The sequence below is a fragment of the Manis pentadactyla genome, chromosome 6 (assembly GCF_030020395.1).
Source record: "Manis pentadactyla isolate mManPen7 chromosome 6, mManPen7.hap1, whole genome shotgun sequence".
Classification (NCBI taxonomy): Eukaryota; Metazoa; Chordata; class Mammalia; order Pholidota; family Manidae; genus Manis; species Manis pentadactyla.
The window spans coordinates 95494563-95515352 of NC_080024.1; the positions used below are offsets into that span (position 1 = coordinate 95494563).

General features: G+C 41.7%; 1 protein-coding gene across 8 annotated transcripts in view; it reads right to left on the reverse strand.

Annotated features, from left to right (window-relative positions):
- MAPRE2 (microtubule associated protein RP/EB family member 2) overlaps positions 1-20790 on the reverse strand; it is a 149576-nt gene that overhangs the window by 110727 nt on the left and 18059 nt on the right. Inside the window, exons 1-3 of one of the 8 annotated variants that reach the window (XM_057503954.1) lie at positions 16575-16621; positions 2651-2752; positions 1667-1912 (exon numbers count right to left, since the gene is read on the reverse strand). Coding sequence is in view for 2 of the 8 variants with exons in the window: in XM_036885133.2 (XP_036741028.2) it covers positions 2651-2685 (35 nt within the window). In the remaining 6 variants the exon portion in view is untranslated. Of the gene's footprint in view, positions 1-1666; positions 2083-2650; positions 2753-16569; positions 16637-20790 lie in introns of those variants that run through there. The other 7 variants (XM_057503955.1, XM_036885133.2, XM_036885140.2 and 4 more) reach the window with 7 other exon arrangements.

Sequence of the window (20790 nt, forward strand, 5' to 3'; positions counted from 1 at the left end):
ATCACTAATCACCAGGGAAATGCAAACCAAAACTGCAAGGAGATATTACCTCACACCTGTAAGTGGCTAGTATAAAAAAGACAGGAAATAACAAGTGTTGGTAAGGATGTGGAGAAAAGGGTACCCTTGTGCACTGTTGGTGGGAATGTAAATTGGTTCAACTACTCCAGCAAACAGTGTGGCAATTCCTCAAAAAATGAGAAATACCATATCTGGGTGTTTATCTGAAGAAAATTAAACACTATTAAAAAAGATATCTGGATCCCCATGTTCATAGCAGCATTATTTACAATAGCCAAGACATGGAAACAACCTAAGTGTCCATCAACAGATAAATGGATAAAGAAAAGTGGTATATACAGACAGCTATCAAAAGAAATAAATCTTACCAGTTGGGACTACATGAAAAGATCTTAAGGGCACTGTGCTAAGTGAAATAAGTTGAGAAACAAATACCATATGATTTCACATACATGTAGAATCTAAGAACCAATAAACCAATCTGAAATCATAGATAAAGAAGAACAGATTGGTGGTTGCCAGAGATGGGGGTGAGGAGTGGGTCAATGGGCAAAGAGGGTCCAAAGGCACAAACTTTCAGTTATAGAAGAAGTCCTAGGGATGTAATGTATAGCATGGGGACTAGTTAATAGTGTATTGTACATGTGAAAGATACTGAGAGAGTAGATCTTAAAAGTTCTCATCATAAGAAAACGTGTAAGTATGTGTGGTGATTTATAGATTTATTGAGGTGATCATTTCCCATATACACAGATATCAGATCATCAGGCTGTACACCTGAAACTAATACAATGTTATGTGTCAATTATATGTCAATTAAAACAGAGAAAATATAACAAATTGTATATTAACTATGTTTTTCACATAAGTAGAAAGAGGTCCTGGTTTGGACTAATTCAGACTTGAATCCAAAGCCAGATGCTACTACTGAAAAGTTGAGTAAACTTGGCTAATTCTAACCTCAGATTTATCATCCATAAAATGGGAGTGCTAAGACTTACAAGGCAAGGTTTTGAGATATAAAGCTAAGTGCCTACTTTGTCCACTGGGGCCATAATTCTTAACACTTTTCCCTCCCAGAGTTTGGATCAATTTCTCCTCTTCTTAAATCTGATCATCCCTGTGGCAGCTTTGAGCAATAGATTTTGTTGGTGTACAAGTTATATGCCAACCAGTTCCTAGCCGAGACCTTACCATGGCTGGCAGCTTCTGCCTTGGTCTAGCCAGAAGCTAGCTACCTTGTAAGAAGTTCAGCTGCCCTGGGACCACATGTTGTGGGGAGTACAAGCCATGTGGGGAGGCCCAAAAGATGAGAGCACAGGGAAGAAGGGGAGCGGCAGGCACGGCCAGGAGGCAGTGAGCCACAGAGTTCCAAGACTTCAGATGTGATTGAAGAGCATCTTAGCACACGAGCCCACACAGCTGATGGCGACACACCGTGTGGATCAGACAGACTACCTTGCTGAGACCTTCCTGAATTCCTGACCCACAAAACCATGGGCTACTACAAAATGGATTTTTCAGTTCCTGAGTTTGGGGTAGTCTGTTACACATTAACAGATAACAGCAGCATCTTGTTTGTTCTCTATTTTTGCTAATGAACCACCCAAAACTTAGAGTAAAACAACAGCAATCACTTTATTACCTCTCATTATTCTAGAGGTTGTCTGTGTTCAGCTAAGTGGCTGTCATTCATGAGCTCTCACACATTTGTGATTAGAAGGCAGCCAAACACCAAAGTTACTATACTGGCTTCCTCAGCCTCGCAGCTGGTGCTGGTGTTGCCCTTTGCTCCGGACCTCAGCTGGCTCTGGTGGAACATCTTCACACACTTCTCCGTGTGACCTGGGCAACCTCACTGCATGGTGGCTGCATCCAAGCATGACCCTCACTGAAGGGGATGCGAAGGGCACGGCAGCTTTAAGATCTGCTCTTGGAAGTCCCAGAGCATGACTTTTGTCAGACTTTGCTGTTCCAGGCAGCCACAAAATCCCACTTAGATTCAAGAGGAAGCAATATCGACTCTACTGAAAGCTTATTGGGAAGAATGTCAGTATCACACTGTAAGAGAAATATGTGGGATGGAAGCAATTGTGGTAGCCATCTATGGAAAATCCATTCTGACACACACACCTGCCCCACCTCCTTACTCCCCATTTCCTCAGCATGTGGTTACTAAAGCAGGAATCCAGAGAAGAAAAGAATTGGAGCTCAAGTATGGGGTTTCCAAATAGACTTTTAAGCCCATGGCAGGGAGAATACCCTGAAGGAAAGTTTGTGAGCTCAAGTCTGATTTTCAGGTATCAAAAGCATTAGCTCCTTTAAGACTGAGAACCTAAAGTCCATGCTATAAACCAAAAGACTACATGATAGTTGGAGACAAGGTAGGAGGCTGGTGAGTGTCCCTGGGAAGGAATCCTGCCATGCCCAGGACAGCCTGGGAATTTGCAGGGGCAGGAAGCCTGCCCTTTGCTCTGTATCTGGAGCCCTGAGGGTTGGCAAAGCCACACAGAGGCTCCTGCCTCATGGCGGCAGAGGAGCAGGAGACAGGTGCAGGGGAAGGGTTTAGCATGACACCAATTTTTCTGCAGAGCTGCTGAATACTTCTGGGGAGGGCAGGAGAACTCACCTGACCCCATGTGGTAGTGACAGTGACAGAATCATCAGCAGAAAACAGGCTTCCTCTACCAACTGAGCAGCTTTTCCTGGGGAAGAGCTGCCATGAGAGCAGCTAAAAAAAAAAAAAAAAAAATCAAACCTCCATTTTAGCTTCCAGAAGCACCTTGTAAAAACATAGTGTGGCGCCTACAGCCATCACTGCACTCTCTCACCTGCTGAATAAGCAGAGCAGAGGCAGGAGCAGAAACCTGGTTTGGACAATCCATGGTACATCTGATGAGGCGGCTTCCCCCCACCAGGTCCCCTCCCTTTCATCTCCTGCTTGAACTGGACCCGTATCTGGCACTCAGGTTCTGCCACCTCAGTCTCTGTCCTCCCCCGCTGGCCTCTCTGGTCCAGCCGCCGTGCACCACGCAGGCCCCCCCTTCATCCCCGCCCCCAGCTCCCCACTGCACAGTACTGCCTCTCGCTCCCACTGCAGGCCTCTTGAGAGGTTTCCTTGCTGCCTCTTCACATCTGAAGCCTTTTGACCTATAACCACGAGATCTATTTTTCCTCCCTTCTTTTCAAAATATTTCAGTGGTTCCCTATGACTTTCAGAATAAAAATCCCAAGTTTAACTTTTGGCACTTAAGGTCCTATACAATCTAACTACCCTCAGAAACATATCCCCCAACACATATAGTAACGGTGAGATTTAACTTGGTTACATTTGAACTGGGAATGTTATTTCTGCCTTCTGGTATCAGCATAAGAAAAGTATGTATGTAATAAGAAAAGAGCCTGTAAATGTTGCTATTTTGAATCCTTCACACATGCTCTTGTAGAAACAGATTCTCCCATCTGGTTGCTGCACCGGACTATGTCCTGTGGGACTGCCAGACCTCTAAGCTACTGTTTGAAAATACCTTTAGCTTGCTTCATAATAAAGCTAGGAAGAGGACAGCAACTTGGTCAAATGAATTAGGAGGTAAATGTAACAGTATCTGAGTTATCCTTTCCTTAGAATCCCTGTCCGTCAAGGACATATGGGACGAGGAAAGAGCGCCAGGAAACATTCAGCCACCACCATCTCATCTTCACAACTGCTAACGTCAGAAGCACTCAGATTTTCACAAAGTAAAATGTCACTTAAAAATTCATAGGCAATTATTGCTTGGAAACAATAAAGAATCATAGTGCTGCTATTTCCTACTGCTGATTAGAACGTTCAAAATTCCACAGAGGGTAAGTTCTCGGGCTGGATGACAAGTACAAAAAAAGCTTCTCTGGCCGGTCATTCACATTTGGACACAACCTGCTGAACAGCAGCCTCACATTCTGCACGCAAAACATTCGACTCTGGGTAAAGTAAATCATTCCACAAGCCTCCTCCCACATCCACAATACTTTAGGAGATTTCCTGGAGTTTGGACACAGTTCTGTGCAGCTGAGCCAATGAACTCCACAGCGGTTATGAAACAGCTGCACATCCACGCTTAGGTCATGTGTTGTACAAATACTATATAAGATACATTCAGATCAAGAGAAGAAATACGGCTTTTCTCATGCTAGTCAAAGTGAGAAGTTTGATTTCACTAAAAAGACTTAAGAACTCTCCAGTAGGGGTTAATTCTTAATTATGCAATTTTAAAACGTATAGTCAACCTGTATTCTTATTCATATTTTATTTTCTCCACTCCTCCTTCTCCAAGCAAAAGAATCATTTAGTTCCATCCTTCAAATTCACCTCTAGTCATTCACAGCATGGAGGAAAAAGATCCTGTCCAGCCTCCCAGGGCTCCATCACATACCTGGCCAAAGACCAGACAGTGCTCTGTGGTGGTGAGATGCTGCTGCCTATAATGTGAAATTTACTGAGATCTTTTTCTGATTCCCCTGGAATATCAGTCAGGCAAATGTGAGAGCCAAATGTTCTGCATGAGTTTATGCATGATTATAATTCTCTCCAAAATGGAAAGTGGAGGCTAAGTGAACTGTTGGATCCTGTCTCACAGATCTTAATAACTTTTATTGATCTTGAGATTCTTGTTTCCATTCGCTAAAGAAAAGCAAGTCATAGAGTTATCAGTAGAACTGAAATACGTTTATTTGTATACATTATTTTGTTCTACTGCAGTCTGAAAAAGTTGTATTTACACTCAAAAGGCCTTCAAGCAAATCATTGCAATAGATACTCCATGAGGGAGGGATGAAGTCAGGGTGTGGATGAAAGGAAGAGGGACCCAGAGAGCTCCTAATTTACGAAGGGGAAAAGATCTCTGTTTTTCTAGGCTTCAAATTAGGAGTTTGAACACCTTTACTAAATAGGATCAAGATAAGGAAGTTGCTAAGATCCCAGCTCATGGTAGCAGAGTTAGGATTATAAATGCACTGAAAACTCAATATTCGGAGTCCTGGAACTTTGAATGCTTCTAATGCAATAAACCCTGAGTGCTTTTCCCTGCCACAAACCAGTTCATTGAAAGGCATCTGACAGAGCAGTATACTGTTGGCCTGAAGCATCGATTTTTCGTTGTTTATATGAAAATTTTCACCAAAAAGTGGTGTTATTTAACTTATTCTTATTCTCTTATGGTCATCTTTAGTGTAATATATTTGACATTTATGATTAAATAAAAAATACCTGGGTTATCACATTCTTATTATGACAAATACCTGACCATCTTACAAATATCACCTAATAAAATGACTACATTTTCACTTCCCAAGCAGTCTGGAGAAATGCTACTGTGTAAGAAGCAGCAAGTTTTAAAATAAGTATATCATCCTGGGCATCACCTTGTCGGTAGCTTCAGTTTAGATCACCTCTTCAATGAGTCTGAAAATATACATCCTTGCTTCATTCTACTTCTTTAAAACTGTCCTGTTCAAATATCTACCTGACTCGCCAAATCCTGTCAATTCTTCTCCGACTGCATCTTTGATTTTTTTTGTTCCCACGGGATGCCTGCGTGGAGACTGCGCCTTCTTTCCTTCTGGTTCATTCTGTATGAGATTATTTGTAATGTATACAAGTAATACGCACATATGAAGAATCTGAGGACTGCAGAATGTACACTAGAACCACACATCTCTCCTACTACTTCCCCTTACCCCAGTTCACCATCTTCAATAATTAATGTTTAACTATTTCTGTCTTTAGTTCTCCAGGGGTTACAATATCTCTAAAAAGTCAGGTGTGTTCTATTCTTGATTTATCAACATAGTATCTATTTTCTACTATGAAAGAAATTCAACATACTTCTATTACTTCTTGACTCTCAACTATTGGCAATATTAGTTTTAATTATTCCTATGATTACCTTTATAGCTTTAAGCAACATTATTTGAATTCTTTTTCTTGACTCATTTCAAGGAACATTACAGTTCACTCTCCATTCTATGTTTCTTCTCAACCTTGTCTGTTTTTAATTTGCATACTTTATCATCAGGCCTCCTAGATCCCTTACATTTACATCATGCTCTATGATTTTGCTTAAGTCTTCCTTATTTTGACTATAGATTACTTCTAGACTTGAAATGTAGCAAACAGCATTTTTATGATTAGGTAGTTCCTTATTCTCTCCAAAATCAAGTAGTATTACTTTCCATAGAGAAAGAAATGTAATCTCATTAAATCTTGCCATGGGAAGAATAGTGTAACACGCTTCAAGGTCAAGTGGAATCTCTCTTTACACAAGTTGTTTATTGTTCAAAACTATGCTTCATTTCAAGACTGAAGTTGAATCTTAACATATCTATATTTGGCATACCTCTATCTCCCTCTATATAGTTTTTCCTTAAGATTCTAACTACTTTTTCTTGACAGAAGAAACATATAATACCATATGATAAAAAATACTCAAGATTCTAAATCTAAATTCATATAATAGAGTCTGACTTTTTTTCTGCAAGACATTCTTCATGAACCCACTACCTAACTTAGACCAACTGCATCGATATTACTGCTGGCATCCTGGTATTTCTTATAATTGGATTCTCCCATTAGTTCCATAGTTTTTCAATGTTACTACTTTTCTCCCTCTTCTATTTTCCTAGACTTCAAGTTGTTTCTGAGAGCCAAAGGAAGTGAAGTTTAACTCTTTCCTGTCATAAAAAGGTCTATTTGTTCTCATACTCTGAGAGTTGGCCTGAATTTAGAACTGTAGCTGCAGAATCACCTGCGAGAACTTTGAAAGCACGGTCCTCCCGCCCCGCCTCTGTCTGTGCCACACGGGGGCTCACTCCTCTTCTCGCCATCTGACTTTCCACCCCAGAAGCTCGGAGATCATCTACCCTGAAGTTTCACCAAGATGGGTCTGGGGTTTTTACATTCATTCTACTCAGCCTTCAGTGACCCCTTTAAGCTGAATCTTTATGCTTTTCTTTCCAATGTCTTTTTTTCTTTGAAGACTCTTCTTAAACAAATTTGGAACTTCTAGATCATCCATCCACATCTCTAATATTTTCTGCTATTTTCTATCTTCTCATCTTTCACTTTATACTCTGTAATACTCATCCACAGTCAGGAAGTCTTTCTCTGGATTTTTTTAATTTGCAAGAACTCATGTTTTCTGTTTCTTGTCGATGGTCACTCCCTTTTCAGGAAGGGGGTAGCAGAGTCTAACAGATGCAATACTTTTCACACTATGTAAGGATAGACTTTGTCTTCTATTCTCAGATTTCATCTGGATTATAATAATTCTCTTAATTAATTAATCTGTCTATTTTTTCATATTTCTTTTTTTTTTTTAATTTAGCTGGCAATATAATCCTCTCCCTTTGCATCCTAGAAGTTTGGAAATTTCTGATCCTCATATTTCTAAAGCTGCAATGGATTTGTTCCTTATAAATTTTGTTTTCAATTGATCTGGTAAGAAGGGAAGCAAAACTGCATTTAGACTACCATCTTAATACTCAAGAATTCTTTAAGAGAGTACTTGCAACATGTTCAATATTTCCTCCTATCTAAAATACAATGTTGAAATAACTTAGTCTGGCATTTGGGACTCTGCACAGTTCGAACCCAGCTAATTCTGCTCCCTTAATCCTCCACTAACCACATTAAAGAATCAGTTATCCCCTTGCCCCTTTGAGATAGTTTATGCTATGTTTCTTGTACCTTCTGGCTCATGCCTGCAATACCTTTTCTCCTCATTTCACCTACCCATATTTTACAAAGGCAGGCTCAGCTCAAAGTCCACCTCTTCTGAAGCTTTTATGATCAGCCTAGGATAGCCAGAAGTTTGGATGGTATATGTGATTGGCCCTCTATATGATCCTGGCTGGGCAGGCTTGGAGGTTTACTCATCTTGAGGCCACCCAAGACAAGCCTTGTGAGTGAGTTCCCATGCTTTTTACACCTGCCACCCATGCTTCTGTTCTTGTGTCAGCAATGCCCATTTTCTTCAACCAAAATTTTCTCTTCTACCATTTTTACTCTGAAACCCAAAATAATTTTATGTAAGTGGAATTAAGTTTTAAAAGCAAATGTTCCATGTTTTGATATCTTAATATAAAATAAAAATTCAAAACTTTGATAAGATGTAGCTTTAAGAAAACAAAGTAATATGCCTGAGTTAGGCAATTCCATTATATCCATTATAGTTGTTTTCTCGAGCAGGAGGCAAGAGTAGTTGGATATTCATATTTCAGTACATCTTCACAGAGGTGTTACTCCTAGTCGGGAGCAATAATGTCATTACACAATGTTCCAAGCACTTAATTAACATTTTTTTTGACATATCACACAAAGTTTTCTCTAAGCCAGAAAAAGATGCTAATGTTTGGTTCAGCTTATAAGCCAAAAAAGTGCTGCTGGAGTGGCCTCACCCCGCACAGCTCTGAAACTCACTGCTCCCCAACAGCAAAGATGAAGTCAGAGCCACAAGAGTTCCATGTGAGAAACTCGGCCAAGAAGATATGGTATGATCTAGTCCTTGCAGAATGACACATCAGCATTTTGAAACATGGTGGACCAATAAAGGCTTGTCAGCAGCACACTCCAAAGCAGGGGCATGAAGACTGGGAAAGAAGAGGCCCTCACAGCCGGCTTGTAGCCCTCTAGGGAGGTGCTCAAACACATGTCCTGGCCTCTACTGTCCCTGTTCCCTAGTGGAGTCTGACACCGACCTGACAATGTGTGATTTTCATTTGCACTGCTTTCTTGTGGACTGAACATGATTAACTTTAGAACAGAGACAAACAGGTCAGTGCGTGCATTTTAGGCAGAATGATACCCGAGGTGAGGGATGTGGAAAATCTGTGTCATCCAAGCACAAGCTACTGGGCAACCTGATGCCAAGTCACATATTAAGCACCTAATGTCTGTGGGTGGGGATGGTAATTAAAATAGAATGTATCACCTACTGCTCTCATAAATATGTCTTGGAAGTTAAAAATCACGTATGTGAAAAATATTTTTTTATCCAAGGTAATTCACAGTAAGTAACTCCATAGCATAATAACTATTCCCAGGGGATATGGGAACACACATGCATGAGACGTCCAGTCAGGGGATCATTTAACCAGTTATGATCCAAAAGTTCATAACCTACCAAAGTGAGCTTTAAAACACTGTGCATCAGACAAGGGCAAGCTTGAGTAATAATGGTATGTCAGCTCTACAGACTGTCAGCAGACACTGGCGTTGTAGAGGTGGGTAGGTAAAGTGGCATGGAGACCACTCACCTGCAGTGAACTCAAAAAGCATGCACGAAGGCATGCACAGGGTCTGGCTACAGCTATGAAGGCCTGCGAGCAAGGGCTGGAAGGAAAAAGGAAAATGAAACAAATGATTTGTTAGGGGAGGAGTATAGGCAATTCACTTTCCATGATTTCCACTACCATTTTCCATAAAGAAAATTCTGGAAATACTATACAGAAGTAGAGAAAATATCATACATGTAAGAGATATTTGAGAAGGAAGGCAGGTAGCATTTCAACTCTAGGGTATGTGTGAGTGAATGGCTGTAGATAATACACTTTTCATAAAATATATCATAAGTATGCATAAGTGCCAAGAAGGCTGAGACCTTTGGCTAGATAATAATTATGATGCTGGAATATGTCTCTTTCTGGAGTAATTTTAATCCAAATGATTGATTACATATCCTTTATGGTACCTAGTTACATTTCCATGAAGGGACAACCTATAATCAGCAGAGCTGAAGCTGTGGGAGGGCAAGGAGGGGTACAGGTATCACTTCTGAGCATGACTAAGCACACCACACGCACTCAGAGTCAAAGCCATTTGCCTCCTATTTCCTTTACTCTACCTGCCATCTGGAAGGCTTCCTGCTTTGCTCAAACGTGTATCTAGCTTCAAATGCTGCTTGTGGAAATAACTTTGGATTCACACCTACTTGGGCTCTAACCTTGCCTCGACCACTTACTGACCATGTGCCTTAAACAAGCTAGTATTCTGAAACTCAGTTTCCTTATTTGTAAAGAACACAAGCGGTTTCACATAGGATATGTAAGGATTTTTGAGACAGTATGTGTGAAGTTTGCTAACAGAGTATTTATTAATAAAAATTGTTTATTAATTAAATAAAATTATTTATTTTCTCTCCCACTCTGTTTCTTTGTAAACAGGACTGACTCTGGTGTTCTGGCACTGGAGAGAGTTTGGGCAGCAACGATGGGGAATCCACCTTGGCTGCGGGCTGCTCTCAGATCTTGCTCCCTCCCCCAAACTTCCCCTCACATGGAACAGAATCCCTAGGCTTTACCCAACTTGATGGCAGGGTGAGGCCAGCCAGACTTGTCTGGACATCAAAGACCACAGGGTGTTTCCTGGGATGACTCTGTTTGTACGCTGCATTTAAGATTTCAGTTCCATCTAAGCTGGCTTCTAGAGTTGGCTGTCCAATACAGTAGCCACAGGCTACATGTGCTATTTACATTGAATCAATTAACATGAAAAGCTAAAATGTATTTAAAATGTTCTTCAATCACATAGCCACATTTCAGAAACTCAGTGGGGACACATGGCTAGTGGCTACCAAATTAGATGGCACAGATAGAGAGTATTTTCATCCTTGCAGAACATTTAGAACTTTGCTCTTAAGTTTTGGAGGTATCAGTGGGAATAACAATGTCATAGCGTTAATGCCCATCATTTTTGTTCATTAATTCTTTCTAATCTTTCAGACCAGAAAAATAAACTCGACTAGTGAAGGGGGTCAGAAGAAGGAGGGCACTTGATCAGGGGCTTCAATATAAGCAAGCATTCCAGGCCCAGCCTGTGGGTACCAAAAGCACTCTTACCACATACCTCAGCACACCTGTGAAGAAAGTTTTGGTAAGGTGAGTCAAAAAGAGTAATTTCCTTGACATTTTTACTAGCAAAAGCGCGTATTTCTTAGCCAGGTCCTGTACTCTGAGCAAAAGGCAGTAATCTCCTGTAGGAACATGCAACCCACAGAAGGCTTGCCAGGCACCCAGCAGCTTCGCCTCTGTAGTGTCTCAGCCCCTGTGCCAGGCAGGCAAGTTTACGGGAGGGGGACGTGACACCAAACTATGTGAACTGTGCAGTTTTACGCTGAGTTGGTCCAATCAATGGCTAATGAAGGCTGGGCCCCAACAACCTCTTCTGTCAACAGGGGCCCTGTGAGTTAATTACAATCCGTGAACAAATGCCAAGCTCACTGAGAGCCAAAGAGCAGCCCTGAACCTGCTCATTTGGATCCTACAACATTTTTTTAGAGCAAAGCATCAGCCCACTTTAAAATAAATGTATTATCCTTATGACCAATTTTCACGTTTCTCCAGAAAAGGAGGTCTTAAAAATTTTCATCTGCCAAGGTATATGTGCCTCGTTTGGACCACTGAGCCCTGCTGTGGGTCAAAAAAAGGCCCCCTGCCTTGAAGAGGAGCACAACTATGAATTCATGGCTTCCAAACCCACGCAGGGCATCAATGCACCTCCAGGTCACCTCATCAGGGTCCTGTCATTATTCATAAGCTTCTAGCTTCTCTACATCTCCGACCCTTCCACCTGGCCTTCCATCAGCAGATGGCCTTGCCTGGCCTCACAGAGGGTATTGAGGCCATTAAATAAGAATTTGCGTTTCCTGCCCCAAACCTACACGCTCACCCGCAGCACAGCCATCTCCTTCTGTCTCCTGCTTGCCGCTGTGAACATGTGGGCTTGGCTGTCTGCCTCCAGCCTTCCTGAAGACCTGCTCTGCCACTTTTTACAGGATGCTTACATGCCCCGTTGGCTCCCTCTCAGTGGCATTAGAGCCACTCAGGTCTCTTCCACCTTGAATCGGCTATTCTTCCCTGTAGGTCCCCTTTTCTCATCCGTATGGCCAAATAGCTTAAGGTTTGTCCACAGCTGCCCTCTCCACCTCTCCATTTCTCCCCTACTCCTCAACTTCTTGTATGCTGGGTTCTAGTCTGACCCCGCCCCTGGAATTGTCCTCAGCAAGATCACTAACTATTTCCTTGTTTCTTAATCACTAGGCACCTTTCAGTGATTATATTACTTAACCTGTGTGAGGCATCTGGACCTCACAAACCTTTGCTCATTGGAAATGCTACTTTCCTTTGCACCTTGTAGAACTGCCTGGCTCACTAGTGCTCCCTACTGCACCCTGCTGTCTTGTCCAAAATACACTTTCATACCTTAAACAGTAATGGGGCCATGGTAGAGCTTAAGATATAATACATAATTATTCAAAAAAATTGGCCTAGGGCATTTCAAACATGCAGAAAAGTAAGGGGAAATATGTGTAATGTACTCACACCCCCCAGCTACATGCTGTACTTAACACTCACCATGATTTTCTCACCTCATTATCTCCATCTGACGAGTCATTTTAAAGTAAAAATCACAGAGAAAATGAATTCTTCAGTCTTACCAACATATCCAGAATCCATATAAAATAAGCTCCTGAAGAAAAGGATACAGAGCCATGAATAAAGGCCTCTAACTCTCCATGGAAGTGAAATGTGGGAATGAGAACGCCAAACTCTGTACCAGCCATTTTTAGGAACACACTCATCCATCACTTAATCCTCATGAGTTGCATACGGTGACCTCACTAATGAACAAAAGGGACCCCGAGAAGAACCTATAGCTCTAGGAGGGAAGAGGAAGAGGAGAAGCCTCTGCTGAGCGCCCCGACACATCCAACACTCACGTCACGGCAAACGTGCCCACAACAAACTCACGGTGTAGAAACCCAGGGTGGTCGTCTGTCCACACCCTCGAGGAGGCAAGTGGCAGATGTGGGAACTTGTTCCACATTTCCTTCTGGACCACTCACCTATTCATTACTACTTAAAATCTTAGTTTAAACAATTTAAAAATTTTAGCTGTGGTCAGAAGTGGGTGGCTGTATGTATATACAGCTTCTCTGTGTATAAGGCATGCTTAGGTAACGCTCTTGTTAGTTTTTATCAGCCCCGTGGAATAGGTGAGGCAGGGAAAAACTGCAGCACTGGCCCAGAACAAGCTTCCAGGAGTCAGAGGCCAGGGGTCGGTGTCATGGCTGTGCCACTAAATGTCTGACACCGGGCTGTTGTGGCTCAACTCTTCTCACCCAAGAATGTTCATCTGTAAAGTGAGTCAGTTGGATTAGATCACTGAGGTTCCTTACAGCTGTTTAAAAAACATGACAAATGAAGCTCTGTAATTCTTGGTGATTTGCTTCAGCCACAAGCTGGTCAGGGCCAGGACACATGCCTTGCAGATCCAGCCCAGGCTCTGCGCACCCTCAGCGAACACAATCACCAGGGACTTTGTCCAACTGGGATAACCTTCAAACTTCCAGGAGCAGATCTTCCAGATTCTGACACGGACTGGTGGTGACGACAGTGCCTCGAGGGGGGCGGTGAGAAAGCTCCTCCGCAGAGAAATGCCTGTGTCACCTCGACCCCCACAGGCCCTCTGCTGGACACGCTGTTCTACTTTGCACATAATTTCTGAAAAGGCTGTTTGCTCCTCTAGATAGTAGGCACCTAGAGTTCTATCTTGTTCACCACATATCCCTAGGTTTTAGCATATATCTTGGCACACAATTGACAACAAAGAAATGGTTATGCAAGGAATGGCAAATCTCACCACTGAGTAACCCAATCCAACTTCAAGGTTCAACTCAGATGCCATCTTTACCACCTCCTCCTCCCCCAATTTTCGTCATGTTTTAACTTCATTTCTCCTGTAGCATGTTTGATTTTGCATTATCTTATTTCATTCATTACGTACCTCTCCTAGCTCCCCTATAAGGTCAAATCCTCCTAGAAGCTGTCTTCAACTTACCACTGAAATCCTATGATACATAGTTCATAGCAGCCACTCAAATGTCTTTGGAAGGAGCCCATTGCTCATTTTATACCACAGCAATTAGCACAGTTCTTTACATAGAGGTGACATTCAGTAAATACAATTGAATAAATTCAATGTATTTCTGATAAAGCTGTGGTGAGTTTAGTGCCCTCAAGCTACAAATGTTTGTAAAGTACCCCAAACCTTTTGGGAAAAAATGTGGTAAACTAGCTTGAAAAGTCATAAAAATGGCCACATCTCAAATCATCCACTTATGGAATTTTGTCCTAATAGACAACAATACCACAAATACAAACTAAACTGAACCAAACCAAGCCATAGTGTACAAAAATTTAGCTTAGAGCGTTTTCCAGTTGGAAACTGGAAGCTACTATGGCACCCTGGTACCATTAGAGTGGAACCATCCTGAGGACAACCATCCTGAGGACTCAGGAGCGGTGCTCACAGGCAATACACAGCACAAGAGAAAGTTCACACCCACTGCAAAGTCCACTATGCAAAAAAAGGTTATTTGGGGATGGTGCTATCATGGGAGATTTTATTTTTTTCCCGAAATTTCCTTTAAATTTATTATTTTTTAAATAAAAAATGTACTGTAACTAACACTAACTTCTCTTTAATGTGGCTGTTTCCCACAGACCATTATTCAGTGAGGACCAAAGCAGAAAACAGAATTGCCTCCTAAATGGCGATGCCCAGTGTGTAGCTCTAGGATTCAGGGCTGCAAGAAGAGTGATGCTCTTCTGTGTCACGAGCTATGAAGTACAGTCACGTTGCACATGATACAGGAACAGCTTTGCATAAGAAGCAAGCAGCTACACTCAGCAAAGGGACTCAGGAACCACACCACTGACGGTCACATTACTCACAGGGAACTACTGACACTAGGTCCTGAGAGGGTTAAACAGGAGGCTGTGACCCAGAGGGATGTGAGAAGGGAGGAGTTAAGGATGGCAGTCCTCCTGGCTCTCTGCCATCTCCTATCCCTTCCACCTATTATCTCCTGAGGACCTGTAAGCCACAGCCTGCCAGCCAAACAGCACCTGTTGCTGTTTCTGTAAATAAAGTTTTACTGGAACACAGCCAAGCCCATTCATTTATGTATCATCCAGGGTGGCTTTCACACTACAAGGATCTGAATCATTGTGACAGGGATGGTATGGCGAGCAAAGCAGAAGATGTTGACCCTATGCAGGTACCGGGTCACCTTCTTCTATTACTGTTTTTTCACACATATCAGCCTGGAAGATAGGCAGCTGCAGACGTACCAACCAAAATGAGATACTTCTGCAGGGCAAGCAATGCTGACGGACTGGACTCCAGGACAACAGAGTGAGCCCACCCAGACCCCAGACACGACCCTACCAGACAGGCTCGTGGCACAGGAGCAGGTTCCAAAGGGCACGAGAGCCTATGCGGGGACTTCTTAACGTGTATGAAGATTAGGCAACTCCTGATTGAATTGCCCTTGAGGCCTCCCTGATCCCTCTGTCCCCACTCTGCCCTAGAGCCAGCCCTGGTCCTTGAGAAGTCTAGCTGTTTGAACACTGCTCAGATGCACTATCTCCGCTTTCATTAGAGCAAGAGGGGGAAAGCTTATGCATCCCATTTAAATAAACATTAATCACCTCAATTCAATACAAAAAAGAATTTTGCACCTCTAAGTTTCACTTGCATTAATATCAAGGCAACTCCTTAAAATTCTATTCTTTTTTAGAAGAATTGTAGGTTTCTCTTCTCAAATAGTTTAATTAAAAGTGACCATTAACCAAAGCATTTATCACAGTGAGACCCCAAAACAAACACAATACAGTATCCATTGACAAGTTTCTAATATTCACCAATACTGCTTTGGAGAATTACATGACAATGAAGTTTTTTATTTTATCATTCCAGAATGAAAAACAAAGGGAATCACCACATACACCTTCACTATCTTTTCCTCCCCCGACAGAAAATTTTGTTGATGTGGGGAAAGAAGCAAAGCAAGCTGTTTGGAGCACTGCCGATGAAACTAGGGTGGTAGCCCTGTGAGACGAAAGCTTGCCACTAGGAGACCTCCCTGGGTGGCTTTCCAAAGATTGCCATCTGGTGGAATTCTAGTTAATTGTTCCTTTGTTTAGGGAGCTCCTGGAGGTGAGGCTGGAGGCATTACACACTCAGAATCCCAGGAGGAGGGACTGAGGGTCCAATGAACTGTAACTCAAACGCAAACCCCAGACTGAAAACAGGGAGTCTGAGCCTTCTTCTCCTTCCCCAGACAGCAACATCCCTGCATGGTGAAGTCACAGAGGCTGCTTTGATTTTTTAATAAGATCAAACAAAAATCATTTATTCACAAATATTAAATATCCTGAGGTTATTTGACTATACCTTGACATTCTCTCCCTCCACTTATCACTGGGAAGATCTCCAGAATTAAACTTCCATTGACTTGCATTTTTAGAGGAATTGTTGATAGCAGTTAATTGGCCCTTCACACACATGGGAGATGGTTTGAAAAACAATGTTTTAACAGAGCATGTTTACTAGAATATTTGCTTTAATTGTACAACAGAATTTTTAAAATAAATTTGTTAGAAAGGCATTAATACTCACTCCAGTTTAATCTCTAAACAAGGAGTCATACACACATTTCACATTCAGACCTTACCTGGAGTGTCAGGCTCCCCCTGGCTGTCAGTTGAGGTGAACTGTTCCTCTGAGAAATGGACACTAGAACAGTAAAAACGAAAAGAGAAAAGAGCATTTGATATGATGAAAGCTCAAAGAAGCAGGGAGTTATAATTTGGTTCATGGTGTTCCTGGTGTGACAAGCAACGGAAAGGGAAATTTATCAAAAGACACAAAAAATATGAACATCAGTTGATTTCACCATTTGAAAGAGGTTCCATCAGCCAACAATAGGGCTCTTAATCTGTATTATTAGATCAATTCTTAGGTTGATTACAGGTTGTGAATATTTAATGTCAGTCCTATGATAAGAATTTACCTTTTTCCATGATAGTCTGATGTGATAAGAACAATGTATTATTAGCAAACCCCAGAAAACAGAGCCTCTAGTGGGGTATAAAATACCAACACCAATTAAGTATCAAATTCCCCAAACTCTAGTTAATTTTCCGATTTTATATCAGATATCAACATAAGTTTATTCTTCTAGTCAAAAGATTTTTGTTTAACAGGATAAGCATTATAAGCAATGCCAGGCCCAAACTTCAAAATAGTCAGACCACCAAGGGAGAGCTCACTTACTGTGTATGAATTAGCCATTTCTCCTTAAAACATGCTTTGGCTACCTGATAAAATAGGACAAACTGGCTAAGGCCAGGTCCAGTTCTAGAGGCTGGGAAACGTGTCTGAGCTCCCGGTTTTGAGGCCGGGGGGCGGGGTAGGGATGATGCTAATGGCTCAAGAGGTGTGACAAAGGACCCCGGTTGCATATGCGCGTGAGCCAGTAACCGACTTCCCAGCACAAGTTAGAGCTGCTCCCTTCCACCCCCCACCTAGGCCTGCACTCCGCGCACTGCTCTCCTGTGCTTGGTTACACGGCCATCTCAGAAATGCCTTTGGTGCTTGTTTAAAGAAATCAATTGTATAAAAATAATATATTTGTGGCTGACCCAAAATAATGTGATTAATCTCAGACACAGTTCTGCAGATGTCGTGGGAAGATTTTTTTAAAGGAGAAAGAAGGCATTTTACACTTATTTTTAATGGTTTAAGAGGAGATGGTGTAAGAGAAAAATGCAAAGAACAAAATGCTTATTGCTGAGACTACAAGGAAAGGTGGAATCTGCGTTTTCAACATTATCCTGCTTGATAAGGGAGCCCAAAAGTAGTTTGTAAGAACTGGCTTGTTTAAAAATCAGAAAATTTAATATGAACAGTTTGATGAACTGAATTTGGGTAAGCTGACAATTTCAATTTTTTTCCTTCAGATAGAACTGGTAGAATTTCTAAACATATTTTATAGAATTTAATTGTTTGGGTATTTCATGTCTTTCCATAATTTAGTGATAGTTGATTAAACTAAAAAAAAAGTCAGGTTAAAAAAAAATCTGTTCCCATCTATGTAATTTTCTTAAGTCCTCCACTCTTCCAGAAATTTTACCTGAATCACAATAAAATTTTCATTTGCTCTCTTTAATACCAAGTAGCAATGTTACTAGCAAAGTATTGGCCGCCAATCTAGGAATCAGCAGTTTATCTACAAACCATATAATGAGTCCTCAGAAATTTAGGATTGCCTGTAGATTACTGGCCTTTTTCTGGTCTCTGACAACAGCCCATTGCTGATTTTTCAACAGCTGCGATGGATCAGTTTGGAGCAGAATGAGATTATTATTGAACACCCTGTGCACCAGTCACTTCACATGTTATATCTAATTTAATCCTCAAATTCATCTATTACAAATGAAGAAACCGAGGCTCAGAATAATGAAGCAATTTGTCCGACATCATGCAGCCAGGGAGCAGCGGGTTCTGAGTCTGACACTCCCACACCTGCTCACTCTTCGGTCCACACCACGCCACCTTGACAGCCAGGCATTTGCTGCATTTCTGAAACACCTGGAGAACTTTTGCTCTGCTCCCGGCACACAGTGGGTGCTTAATAAGGCACAGTCTTTTGAGGCTCCCACTGTCCGCGTGGCAGGTAACAGCAGTTTCTGTGGTGCTTGGTTATACAAGAAGTTATTGTCACCAGGTTTCACATTTTATACAAAAATTAACTCAAAATGGATCACAATGTAAATATAGAATGTAAAACTATGGAAAAGCACACAGGAGAAAATCTCTGGGACGTGGGACCTGACAGAGTTGTTAGCCTTGATACCAAAAACACAGTCCATAAAAGGGAAAACTGATAAGTTGGGCTACACAAAACTTCTGTGCAGGTGAAGTAGATATGAATATAAGGTATAAAGCAGGAGAAGAAGATACTTGTGGACCATCCATAAAAGGGAAAACTGGTAAGTTGGGCTTTACAAAACTTTTGTGCAGGTGAAATAGATGTGAATATGAGGTATAAAGCAGGAGAAGAAGATACTTGTGGACCACGTACCTGACAGAGGACCAGTAAGGAGAATATACAAAGAGTTCTCAAAACAATAGTAAAAAAGACAAACAATTCACTGGAAAGTAGGCAAGAGACAATGTCTGCCTGAAGAGAGTATACAAATAGTTATGTAAGCACATGAAATGATATTTATCATTAGCCACTGTGTAAGTGAAAGTTAACCATAGTGAGATCACTACATACTTCTCAGAATGGCTAAAATAAATAGTGACAACAAGAAATGCTGATGAGCATGTGAAGGAATGAGATCACTCATATAGTGCTTGTGAGAATGCAAAATGGTCCAGCTACTCTGGAAAACACTTGACAGTGATTTTAAAACAGTACCACAGAACCCTTTGAGTGCACTCTTAGGCATTTTCCCAGAGAAATTAGAACTTGTATTTACAGTATTTTTATTTACAGTAGCCAAAATTTAGAGACAACCCAGATGTCCTCCAGCAGTTGGATGGCTAACCAGACTGTGGTGTGTCCATGCCCTGGAGCACCGTTCATCAGTGAGAAGGAGCCAGTGATGGACACACGCAACCGCCTGCATGGACGGGTCTCCAGAGAATCATCCTGAGGGGAAGAAGCCAGTCCCAAAAGGTTATATACTGTGTGACTCGTTACCTAACATCCTTGAAATGAGCAAAGTGTAGAAATGGAACACAGATTAGCGGTTGCCGTGGTTAAGGAGGGGAATGGGGAGAGGTGGAAGGTAGGGAGGGGGTTGTACAAGGGCAACGTGAGGCTCCTCGTGGTGGTGGAGGTGTTCTGGACCTTGAATGCAAGTCAACACCAACATCCTGGATGTGAAGCTGTGCACAGATCTGCCTGACGTCACCACTGAGAGGGAAACTGACTGAAGGGTACCTGAGATCTCTGTATTTCTTACAACTACATGTCAATATACAATTATCCCAAAATAAGAATTTTAATTAAAAATAAAGTCAAGAGATTGGACAGCAACTAGATTTGAGCAAGATACCTCTTTCTTACCTATCCGGAAAGGAACAAAGTTCCCAAGACAGTGAGCAAGATGGGGTCAGGAATTTGCTCCACTCTGTGCAGAGCCAAGAAAAAAATATCTCACCCAGATTGTGGTGTTCAGAAACCACTGCCAGCTTTCTGCTGTCCAATCTTCCTATCTCAGAGTTTTCTCTGCGTCATCCCCTCTTTCTCCAACATGAACCGTCCCAAACCTTCATTAAAATTCAAACCATTGATACAAATACATTCAAAATCAGAAGCCACTTCTAAAAAGGAGTTTGATACACTTTGCATTTTTGAAATTTTTGAAATTATCTCATACAGTTGAGTTTGTGCTATCCAAGAATTTTCAAAAGCCCCACCTCTTATTTGTACAGGAATAGAATTTCATGTGTAGTTTTCATAGACAACAAGGCAGGTGTTCAGTGTTCTAACCTGGGCTGCACACTAAAGAAGGGCATAAACTCAATCACCCGACCGAGAGGGGCTTGCACAGTCCTCTTCATATTATAAGAGGCCATGACAATGTTTACATTTCTCATTTTGAGCACCAGACAGCTCCTCAGAAACAAGCCAGCTGCTTTCTCTGGGCTTGTTGGTTTTAATTGAAAACACCAAATATCATTAGGATAAGAGTCATAAAATGGCCAAACTCTAACAAAGACATTCTGTTTCTATAGAAGTCCATTTTCTCTCATTCTGTAGAAATTTCAAATTCTCCCTTTTTTTAAATAAATCCAGAACTCTGGCATTCCATGTGTGGAACAGAGCAAAATACCCGTCTTAGTTTGTGAGTCCTCCCAAAACACTTCTCCCC